At 38.6% G+C, this 12,695-nt stretch overlaps 1 protein-coding gene across 2 annotated transcripts in view; it reads left to right on the forward strand.

Moving 5' to 3' along the window:
* The first annotated feature begins 4,200 nt into the window (after positions 1-4,200).
* The window catches only part of LOC133136341 (dysbindin-A-like), a 77,522-nt gene continuing 69,027 nt past the window's right edge, over positions 4,201-12,695 (forward strand). For both annotated transcript variants that reach the window (XM_061253765.1, XM_061253766.1), the window contains exons 1-4: positions 4,201-4,454; positions 5,490-5,537; positions 5,843-5,893; positions 11,014-11,074. In XM_061253765.1, the coding sequence (XP_061109749.1) occupies positions 4,399-4,454; positions 5,490-5,537; positions 5,843-5,893; positions 11,014-11,074 (216 nt within the window). In that variant the 5' untranslated portion in view covers positions 4,201-4,398. The remainder of the gene's footprint in view (positions 4,455-5,489; positions 5,538-5,842; positions 5,894-11,013; positions 11,075-12,695) is intronic.

Raw genomic sequence — 12,695 nt, forward strand, 5'->3', positions numbered from 1 at the left:
CTGTCAAAATGGTTAAATATACCACTTAGCACTGTCAGGGCAAGAAAACAAAGTTCTGCAAAGGCCATCTCAGTCCCCAGACTTAAATCCCATCAAGAACCCAGGGATATCAATGATTCTGAAAAGTTCTGCATGGTGGAAAGGTGAAAAATCCCTCCAATGTATTCTCTAACCTAATCACAAATTATAGAAAAACACTGATGGCTGTCATCTTTGCCAGGGTAATACAAAGTTTATAATATAGTTGTCATATATGTTTGGAATATTTATCTGTGTTGTTTGCTAAATACAGCCTTTTTTCTTCATTTTTATCATTTTGGTGGAGTGTTAAAATGAAATGGCCACTAGGGGTGGTAAACAAGCTCAGACTTTAAGGAATGTAACATGCACGGATGGTGCAGTGGGTAGCACTGTTAGGTAGCAAGGAGGTCCTGGGTTCGAATCCCCGTCGGCCAGGGCCTCTCTATGTGGAGCTTGCATGTTCTCCCCGTGTTTGCGTGGGTTTCCTCCAGGTACTCCGGTTTCCTCCCACAGTCCAAAGACATGCAGCTTAGGCTGATTGGAGAGTCTAAATTTCCCATAGGTATGAGTGAATGGTGTATGTGCCCTGCGATGGACTGGCGACCTGTCCAGGGTGTATTCCTGCCATTCGCCCAATGTATGCTGGGATAGGCTCCAGCCCCCCTGCAACACTGTTCAGGATAAGTGGGTTAGGATAATGAATTAATAATAATAATAATAATAATTATTATTATTATTATTATTATTAATAATGAACATTACAATAATTACCGAAATTCTTATTTTCACGTAAACTGCGGAGAAGCCAACTGTTTAATTACATTTGGTCCCCGAAAATGGGGGGGCTATGTATAAAAAGAGACATAATTTAGACGCGGTTCACCTGATATGGATGTGAATAGTACACTCAAATTTAAGATGACAGTCTGCAGTTTAACCTCATAGTTTCATTTCCAATCAAAAGTGCTAGAGTACAGAAATTGTACCACTGTCCAAATACATATGGGCTGAACTTTAAATACATAAGAGCATGTGATTGAGGTAGAGTGTCTGAATTAATGTTGCGTTGACAGACTACACACGAGAACTTACAATTTAGTCTAGTTAACTCAGCTGTTGTTCAGTTGCCTTTTCACACAATACACTCGGGTTATGCAGCATAATTATACAAACAATCAGTCATTTACCTCATCACTCAGTAAATTTTTTTAATTATTGTTGTAATTTAATATCAACACTCCGCAACCTGGAGGTGACTGGCTCTTCCTTCCTGTACTGGCCCCACTGTAGTGGAGCTGACTTCCGAAAGTGGTCAGGAATGCAGAATGATTGGCTATCTTTTAATACAGACTGAAGACCCTACAGACTGCGTCTTGGTTCCCATCCCAATACAATACAATACTTCTTAAAATCTTTTTATCCACTCCAAATGTTCTCTGTGAGATTGAGTTTGTTGTCAAAAACAGTGCCGGGATATTTGTATGTGTGGACAATAATTTCTACATATGGTTGGGGTATGCTTCTGGAAATGTATAATCATGTCCTTACTGGAGAACCCAAAGTAAACCCACATGAACACGGGGAGAACAAACTCTACACAGAGATGGCTGGGATTTGAACCAAGCAACAGTGCAACAGTGCTAAAAACTAGTCAGGTCTGGCATTATCGCACACTTTAATCAAGTCAATACACTTCTGTTTGTTATATATATTAAGTTACACTAGATAAGGTTGTAAGTGTAAAAACAATTGAATCCACACTTGCACTCCTTGGAAGAGACACTCATCTGAGTTTATTTAATTAAGAACCAATGTGTAAATGTTTACATGTGAGAACACTTGGAAATAAAATGGATGGAAGACACTGATGTGGTACACTTCGAAGACAGAGGGGTTTAATACACATTTAATATACACAATATGAAAGTGTTCCATTTATGCTGGGAGAACAGATGCATATTGCTGCATAATACATTGAGTTATAGACTGGTTATGAGTGCAAGGCTTGCCCATAATAATAATGCATGGAACACTGCAGGAGTGAAACAGTCAGTGCAAGAGGTCTTCACTGCTGCTGATAAGACGTCTTGTTTTTCTTTTCATCATGACAAAAGGCTGCATTTCACAGAGGGAACTGAGTAAATTGAGTCACTAAATCTCACATATCATAAATGATGCATTGCCAAACTTGAATGTTAGACAGATTACACAAAGGTATTACACAAACATATGCTGCATATTCTTATATATTCAGGAAGATACCTATAGTTTTAAAGGAGGAAATCCAAAACCTGCATCGGAAAATTCATCATGTCACTGGAAATTATATTTGACTCTATAAAATGAACAAATGCTGTTGCTGTTTTTTAGCTGTGGGATTAAGGCCCTTGCTCAAGGGCCCAACAGCTGTGGGATCTTACTGTGGCTACACTGGGGCTTGAATCACCAACCTTCAGGGTCCCAGCCATGCACGTTAGCCATTAGGCTACATACTGTCAAAAAAAGCCTCAGCTACATAACTAATGAAATGTACTGACAGTTTACATTAGTTTGCAAGCAGTGGAAACAGCATCCCTGGTACCAGAGAAGGATGCTGTGGAGGGTGATTTCTCCTGGCAGGTGAAATGAATAGCTTGCAAGTGAGGGCAAGTCGGGTTCAGAGCGCTGTGTGCCAGATACTTTAATGAGGGCGCGGTAAACACTGCGCACAAAAGGCTGGCGGCGCTCACCGGAGTTTGAATGATTAATTGGCACCACTGTGGCCGCTGCATCCCTCTGCACAGCTGACTGTAACGCAGCACAAAGCTAAGATTGATGAACGACTCAAGGTGCATTCCAAGGGTGAAAGCAGGAATTATACAGTACTGGAGACTGCAAAGCTCTTCTTTGACATCACTGTGCATGTCAACAGCTGGCCTTGCATGTACTGCACGCTTCTCAACGATAAAGACATTTCATCAGCAAGAGGAGGAGATCTCACCCAAATATTGTTCACCCATTTTCCGTCCCCCCCCCCCACATAACACTGTAACTAAGTATCAAGAACTGTCGTCTGTATTCCCATGTAGCTTAATTAGTGCATGAATTATGCTGCATTATGTGTGGGAGTTTAAATGCTTCTAGTTGTTGAGAAACTACTTTGCTGAACCACTGTTTGTGTATTAATGTAATGCATGATGCATGAAATATTTTAAATAAAATTAAGAAAATATTGCATAAATACAGATCAAATAGCCAGACTGAATTACTTTCAATGTATTAGTGTTTTAGGAAGTCACTTGGAATGCTGAGCTAATTTCTGGTTTTTAGGACTTTGTCAATACCAAAAGCACAATGGCGTGGATTAAATAGTAAAATAACAAAAACTATATGCTTCCCTTGTAGCCATATTATCACTTTTGATTCACTCTGAATTGTTATTAGGATACACTTATGCTTGAGTGCCAGGTGTTGATGGAGGCCTCTTAACATTGTGATGACTGGTCTGTAATGTGATTTCTATGACGAGTAGCTGCTGTAATTACATACTGTCACAATCTTGCCCTGTTAGGGGTAGATAAGGGACAAATGATGGAAGTTGTCACACTGATTCGCTTATTTAAATAGTCATAAACTGAGCTTACTTTCGTTCAGAAAATTTTAACCTGAACATTTCTTCTTCTTTCTGTCAAATGGGCTAGGCTATTGGCTATTCGCCTGTAATGTGATTGGAAGGTAAGGCTACTGTAAAAATGTCATATATTAAGTGACATTTTACAGTGTCATATACAGTATGACTTGATATGTAGCCCAGAACAAATATCAGCTAATTATAAAATGCTACAGTACTTGATAGGGGGAAGTGGCCTTGAATAGGCTGCCAAGGTTTGGGCTGTATTAAGAAACAGAATTTCAGATTTCACAAAGCACTCTCCAGACAGAGAAAACATTTTGGTTTCCTTCAGCATTGGCCATGAAACTGCAAGGAGAGGCAGAAAGTAGGCAAAAATAATTCACCTCAGATCACGAAAATATTACCTCTCCCTATGAACGGTTTCCATCATCGACTGCACAACAGCCACAGTCCTGTTTTTGACGTTCATTGATAAGCCTATATGTGACATGCAAAATATCTAGTCAATATTATTTCTGGACAGAAACTACGCACAAATCAGGTAATGCCAAACACGTGAAGGAAGCAGGAAGTGAACTGGTGCTGGCTGCACTGGCCGCGCAATTGAGCTTGGCTTGAAAGGACTGATCAACTAGGCACAACAAGAGTTATTCTGAAGGAACTGTCTGGGGACCGGTTGTCGATGAGGGAATAAATCAGTACTCTTTAGAATAGGCCGACTGTTTCCAAAATACTGAGTGACAAGAATAAATAAAATACGGAAAATGTTTGAGAATTTCAGAGAAAGATTGCATACGGTGCAGCAAGACTTTTCAACTGGGTTTGTATTTTATTTCGCAATTCGCTGGGCTAACGACACCAACATGCAGGCTTTAGTCCGCTTTACTAAATTACTAATATATATATATTGCCATCTTCCTAACGTTAACTGAATTGAGAATTTAACTTTTTGCTCGTTATTAGCATGTATTGCGAATGATATGTATGGTCACAGCTCAGATGGCTGTAGCTATTTAGCTAACTGGAATGATCTCACTGGTGATGCGCTTTTTGTTGACAGTGTATAACAGTGAAGTTATACAGCTGCGCTGTGGTATGTTAAAATGCATTCGCACTCGTCTGTATTTCTTTTAAATATTATTTCGGTGATTACAGCCCAGGAATGTATCACTTTGTTTCTGAATAGAAAATATCAGGTGCGATGGGGCTAACATCATGGACACGACTTTTGCACATACTCATTGACATTTAGTTTCAGCTGACTATCATGTGGCTTCAGGAAAGTCACATCGACGTAATTAACCAGGGCACCAGCTAGTGGTTACAGAGGCAGTAGCTTGTTCAGATAGCTGTCGTTGCTGTTTTCCCTTTAACTCAATGAACATTAGCCTGCAACGCAATTTGGTGGAAACAGAAAATAAGTTCGGATGGAAAACAGCTTTGTAACCTATTTTCGTTAAAATACTCAGTTAAAACAACAGGAGTTTACAGCTTGCCAAACTAAAACAATACTGTTTCTGACATAGGCCGCTATTTACAATACATTGATCACATGTTCTTTTGAGAAATCACAGGGTTACAACATTCTCTGAATAGAACGCAGTTAATGGCCGTTTATTGAACCTGGTATTTTTTCCCAATCCAATGATATAGTAGAATTTATAAATAAATATATACATCTTGGAGATGTTTTTTTCCAGAGCCCAAACATAACCTCTCTAGATAAAGTTTAAACTAGTGTCAGGACCTGGGCAATGAAAGTTTTTTGCAACTTGGAAGCAACACTTGACCTAGCAAAAGTGTACTTGTATGCATTATGTTTAATGCATGTTTTACATAATTTTTACCCTTCCAGGATAAAGACTCTGAGCATCAAACCAAAGGAACCCAAAGTCAAAAAGAGGTAGGCAATTTGATGCTCTCCAGACACGTTGTTCCTGTTAATTACTCTCTCCATTTATACACCACTCATTGGCCTGAACTATTTTAGCTAAATATACACATCCTCAGCTCTCCTGACATCGGGAATATACCAGAAATTAAACTATGAAGCGCAAAACCTGGAATGAAATTCAGAAACGCGTCAGTTCTTCTTTGTACCCTTAGTGGGACACTGTTTTGATGGTTTCTGCATGATAATGTTGTGTGCATTCCTTTCCATTGCAGGTGTGTTTGTACTCTTATGTAATGACTGTTGCTTTAACACAGGAGAGATGACAGTCGTCCACAGTTCTCAGCAGGTGGGGAGATTCTCAACCGGTAAGCTGAGCACATTAAGAAAATCTACCCTGTAGATACAAGAAAAAAAGGGCTAATTACAGTGTAAATATAATTATAAATACTTCATCAATACAGCCTTGATCAAGTAAGCAGTAAAATAATACAATAATAAACATTGTTTACAACAACTTTCATCCCATTTTTCAAATGTATACAGTGAGAATATTTAAATAATAAAAGTGATAAAATAAAGAAAAACTTGGAAATAAGAAATATAAGTTGTTTAAAATCATTTTTTTACTTTTTTAAAATTGAAAAATAATAGTGTGTCTGATCTGCTTGAATCGGTCATTCCTCAATTAAGGTGCATAAAAACAAATTAAGCCTCTGTGATTGTGGATGGTAGCTTACTAAAAGGTTGGGCAATATTCTGTTAAGTCATTACATGATTTTAAAACAATATTATTATTTTTTTTTTTTGGTAACAATTTCTTTGAAGGGTCCTACCTAGGAGCTATATAACTCCTTCATAAGCACTAGAAAGTTAATTAATAAGCATTGCATAAGCATTCACACTTGTTGCATCAATGTTTACATAACACACTGTATGCCTATTTGCAGATATTGACATAAATGCTTATGGATGCTTATTTAGTGCTTATGAATGGGCTATGTAATGCTTATGGAGGATTTATACAGCTCTTATGTAGGACCCTTCAAAGAAAGTGTTACCCTTTTTCATAAACCACGTGCTGTGGTATTATGAACAGGTTGCAGCAGATCAATGGTCTTTTGCCACAAACAGAAAAACGCTTTTAGGGATGCAGAGTGATATCAGGGTTGTATCAGTATCTGCCTACAAAACGAATATAAAAAACAAACTTATCAGCTTCAGCCAGATGCTAAGATTATGCCCGATATGATGAGAGGCCAGGCATTTCATGTGCTAAAAAAACCTGATGATGGTCATCTGAACCTCTTATTTATTTTTTTATAAAAATAAGTTAGTCTCACAAGCAAAGGTATGGAGACTTGAGACGTTCTCTAGTGCCTAATAATAACATACAGTACTGTAGAGTAAGTAAATCGCCAAGAAGTTTCATTCCACACATCCCTAGTTTGCTCAAAATAAAACATCTTTTAGCCTTTCTGTTACCGCCTGTGTGAAAAATGGCAGTGTTTCAACGGAGTTAAACAGCAGCTATGTTTACATTCTGAGAATGTAAATCATTACCTAAACAAATCTGTATCTGAAGTAACAGCTAGGTTCTTAACTTCAGGTTTGATGTGGAATAACAGTAGCCCTTGGTATTTGGATTATTTTTCTCTTTGCTTAACTTGGTTCATCTTGGTTTAGAGAAACTGGTGCAACATTTGAATTGTAGTGGTCGGTCAAGTAAAAAACGACTGCTAAAGTCATTTTTTTTTTAAATATTCAAAGTAAAAAATTTTGCAGGGCACAAATACATATGTATTGTTTTTTGGTAATTGGTATGTCTTTTGTGGAACATAATCGCTTTTATTTGGTCTAACCATGTGGGATTTGTCACTGAATTGTATTAGCTCTTGTGAGAGCTATTAGCACTCCAGTCAACAACAGACTATCAGCCTAAGCATAATTTGATTTTGTGGATGTAAGAATTTGAAGCACTGCATATTTCCTTGCTTGCATAGCATTGAACGTGTTGTATTATATGAGCAATTGCAGAAGACTTCTAAAGGCCTTGCCTGCATTAAAATCCTGTCTCCAAACCTCAGGAGCATATGTATATGATGTATCTTGAATCTCAAACATAAATAGCGCTTTTTTGTTTGTTAAGTTGAAAACTGTTTCTGTATTTTGATTTATTTTGAGGTTGTACTGTAAATGCATTGCAAAGATACTCATGAATATTCAAGATCAGTATTTTCAGTAAAAATGAATGTTCAAGTTATGTGAGGCTGCAGATACCATCTTCGTATCATCCGTTAAAAGCTGTTTTCCAGTTTTCTTAATAGCCCTGAAATGGCTTTGTTAAATGAGCTTTTTTGAAACACAAATCCCTCTCAGATGGCAGTGTTTTGGCAAAAGTTAATAGGTTTTGTTTGGTAATGCCCATTTTTGCATCCAAACCCTTCCGGGTTCTTTTTTCCTCACTATTTATTGTTAATCTCGTTGAAAGTCAGCTGTCTTGTAATAGGAGTTGGTTAAGCAAACAACACAAACCAACCTTGATGCCACAACCTTGCTTGTTCTAAGATGGCTGCACCGAAGTGTTAGTAGCTGCAAAAAAAGCACTAACTTTATTTTTCTATCAAATATGGGTCAATTTCAGATTTTATATCTGCCCACATCTTATCTAAGGTAAAGAGCAAATTAACCAGTCATATTACCAAGTGCTTCATGTCCCTTTTAAGCTCCATATTTGAGTTGTTTTATTAAAGCCTAGCCCTTGTTCTGTGTTGTGTCAGTGGCCTGTATGAGATCACGGCTGCAGTGTGCCAGTTCCAGCCTGTGGGGTGCTGCCCTGACATGTTCCCGCGTGCCTGACTCTGTGAGGCGACAGGTGTTCCCCGGCCACCTGCGCACAAAGGAATGCTGGGGCTTCTCTGACGCTGCCGATTCGTGTTGCGACCTGTTCCCCGTCCCCAGCCTCTGTCAGAGGGCCGCTGGGCTGGTCTCCTCTGGCCTTTGGACTGCCCCTGGCTGCCTGTTCCTGCCTGGTCCACGCACAGGCGTGTCCTCACACGTCCAGAGCTGTTTACGCTCGCGTTTTCACACCTCCCTGAGTCCTCCATTCTGTGGAGCAGGTGGCTGTTCAGTTTGTTGCGTTTTGTGTGTGGTGTGCCTAGTGCCTAAGTTGCTTGACTGGCACTCAAGGTGGGTGGTTCAAACCCCAGTGTATCCACAATAAGATCTGTACAGCTGTAGGGCCTTAAGCAAGGTCCTTAACCCCACATTGCACCTGGGGGATTGGCCCCTGCTTAGTCAAATCAACTCTAAGTCGCATTTGGATAAAAGTGTCAACTAAATAACTAATGTAATGTAATGTTTTGGGTTCTGTGAAAGTGCTATGATGTACCACACAGTCTAGAGTGAAATTCTGACTATCAGTACTGACTTTGGCTGGCAGAACCTACTAGATGTGTGCTATTGGGTATAGCAACACCCATGGTGTTGAAGCTTAACCTCTGGTTATTTGGCTGTCTGGTGTGTGCGCCAAGTGTGTTTGGAAATGTATCTGGCGCAGTGATCTGGGAGAAATTGAAAGAATTGTGGATAATGACAGGAAAATATTTAAATGCATGTTTGGAAGGCTTTCGTAAAACATGCACAATACCTGCATGAGTACAACATTGTTACTTCAAATCCTTTATGTTGTGGGGACGTGGACTTGTGAGCACACATAAAAAAAATATGTCCATCCATGTAAGAGAAAAAACGTTTTTTAGTTGTGTTGCATCTAGGCACCTTCTACACTGTCCCCACTGTTGACAAAAAGCCTTTTTAATTGTCAACAGTGTAGAAGGTGCCTAGATGCAAAAGCAGGTGATTTGATTAATTTTATTTGATGAATTTTCTGTGTTTTTGATGAATGAGTAATAGCTTTCTATCATCAGAATTCATTATTTCTCATTATGAATATGTTATTAGAATGGCTCTTGTAAGACAGAAACGATCGTGAAAGTCCTTCACCTTGCAGAAGGACAGCGTCAGTCTGAAGAATCATTGTCATTCAGAACCCTTAAACCTGTTAGCATGAACTTCAGACCACCCTGCAGTTTGGTTAGACTAGGTTTTGCACTTAGGAGCCACTGGAATGTACAGTTCTTCTGGGTGGTGGGGATGGGGTTTATTAAATCCTAAGCTGAATCATTGCTGTTGTTTTAAGAATTGTTACGTAAATGATTTGTGTATTGTTCCTAGAACAGCTCAAATCTCTATCAATAATGGATTTCAAACTATTCATAATTAATGGATTACCTATTTGTATGCATCTTGCTCACAAATGTGTTTCTATACTGACCAAGAGTTTCCAGATAGCATAAGCTGAGAAGGAATTCGCTGAAACGTGCAGTTCAGGGCAGAGTGAATGAATGTCGCATATTATTTGATGGTGTTGAAATATGAGCAGAGAACAGAATGAAATAGATAAGCCTCAGCAGACAGAATATTCTTTCACTGCTTTGACTTTGTCAAAAATTGTGCTTCCACCTATTTTTGTTTTAGTGTTGCTGTCTGAATGATGGTTTTTAATGTAGTTGCATTCTGTAGAATGTTTGAATGTTTAACGTTTAAGTATCGCCCCTTTTCTTGACACAAGCTTAAAAATGTCATACCCATGAACCGTTTTGATAACAGACATAATCCTGGTCTCTTCTGAAAGGTAACCGTAATAATTACTCCAAATATTACTAAAACAAAGTTACAGAAGCTCAAATAGTGAAAGTAGAAGCATAATATTTTAGAAAGAGAAACTGTTATGCATTTGGTCCGCTGGACAATTGTTGTGAAAAGGACACCAACACTTACCATATTTCTTGTAGTATGTGGATTTCCAAAATGCAGAGAAGGTGAGATCCCCCCACACTTGTTTTACTACCAACATATGGAACTGTTGTCAATGGCATCTTAAAATAGTTTATACAGATAGAACCGTGAGTTTTCATACTTTCAAACAGTATATTTGTTTCAATAGTGATTGAAAATGATGCCCTGAAAAAAGGAATTAATAGGAATAAGTCCTGTCTTGTGAAGAACTAGGAATTTCACTGCAGTCAAATGAAACACCAGCTTGCAAAAACGAAAGAATTTAACAGAGCCAATCTGTAGCAACTCTACCAACGTAATGTATACCATGCTTATAATATTATCAAATATCTTCCATAATTAAAAAGAACTATTAAAGTGTTACGAAGAGAAAATGGGGTTTGTATAAGGTAGTCGTTCAGATGAATGACTAAAGCGGAATGATCTCATCCAGTCGGTCTGTAATGCACAGTTATACTGTATAATGTGGTAAAATCTTAGTTGTGAAAATCCCAAATCGTTTCTGGTTTATTTCTAATTTTCTGAAACTTATTGATGCCTTCGATCATGCTTCACCATGTTATGCAACAGAGTGAACGTGTACGTTTGTGACGGGTTCTGAGTGACACGCTCCTGTTTTGCATTGCAGGTATGAAGACATGTGGGTGGCTCTCCACAAAGGAGTGAGCGAGTGCGCGAAAGCCGGAGAGGTGGGTTTGTTTTCCACAGCTCTCCTGCAGAGCATGTTTCAACAGTTACAAAAAAAGAACACCGATCGGCCGAGAGGCATATCATTTTCAGGCAGCCAGCCTGTGGTTGCCTTTCGTTATCGGAAACACTACGGCAGTAACCAAAGGAGGCCAAATGGACTGAAACCCACACGCCGTGGGACAGCGCCCGTTTATAGGCCTCTGCAGTATAGACCATAGACCAGTGGTCTTCATTCCCGGTCCTGGAGAGCCGCAGAGTGTCCTGGTTTCCATTGTTACTCAGCACTTGTTCAATGAAAGCAATTGATTACACAGTTACAGTAACTCACCTCCCCTGGTTTCTTGGGTCTGAATAGGTGAACTGCTATTAAGGCAAAACCTAAAATCAGAAGACCCTGCAGCTCTACTGGACCAGGAATGAAGATCATTGCTGTAGACTGTTCATGGCCTACTGGACCACTAAGGGGCTAATCAATTTTCATTCTCATCCATATTATTGCCTTTCAAGGCCTGCAATACCTAATTGAAACCTTCATTTTATTACTGATATGCCTTTGCATTGGATAGTGTTGTAGAATGATTGTACACAATGTAGAAGTGTGAGATCAAACTTGTCTTGCTTTGTAGTTTATAATCTAAAAGGTGTTTGTAACAGATTCATCTTGTGAATGCAGAGCCAGGTGAAAGGAAATGGGGTTTGACAATATTCAGCTTCCCAAGACTGTCTTCTGTCTATGCAGTTTTAGTATTTCACTGTTAGAGAAAGATAGATATGTCTGCTACACAATGACGAAGCCAAGACATACTCCGTTAAATGCAAAAGAAATGCTGGTTGAAAACAATGTTGATTGAGAAAGTACAGATGGAGAACAAAACACTGATTAAAAGATATGGAAATGGGAAATAAACAGACTTTGTAGATTCTAAACTAGTGTAAGTAATTATAAAGAGCAATAAATAAGGCTGTCTCTTCAATATGACTGTTTCAAATCTCAAATGACGCCTTTTATGGCCTGAATAAACTTGCGAAATATCAAGCCATGTGCCCAAACACATTAAACATAATTATGCAGACAAATTTCAAGGTTGAATCAAAGGAATTTCTTCTGCCGCTTGCTCTTTCACTGCCTGTTCCCTAACTCACAGTACTCCTTAATTTATGGCAAGATGTTTTCAAGAAGGCAACTGTTTATAACAAATATACACAACACTTGCAACACATATTCAATCAAAAAGGGTTAACTCTTTATTTTACAGTCCAGTAATTACCTAGTATTTACTGTAACTATTTCAGAGGTAAGTACTATGAAACAGGCTGTAAAACATATTTATGTACTACTTACATATGGTGCGTACTGACTTTGTTCCATAGTACTTACCCCTGAAATCAAAGTAGTTACCTAATAATTAAGTACCTGGTGTTTACCCATAAATAGTTAGACTAGGTAATTACCCGGTTGTAAAATACAGCGTTCCATACAAAGGCTCACAATATTTGTTCACCAAGGACAACTTTGAAGCTGTTTCTCCAAGAAAGACATAACTATGGGAAAAGTCTCGGTTTTTTAAATCAGTGTTCAAGAACTCATTGCTTTCAGTTACCAGTAACGATCATTCATCA

This window comes from Conger conger, chromosome 9, assembly GCF_963514075.1.
Source record: "Conger conger chromosome 9, fConCon1.1, whole genome shotgun sequence".
NCBI lineage: Eukaryota > Metazoa > Chordata > Actinopteri > Anguilliformes > Congridae > Conger > Conger conger.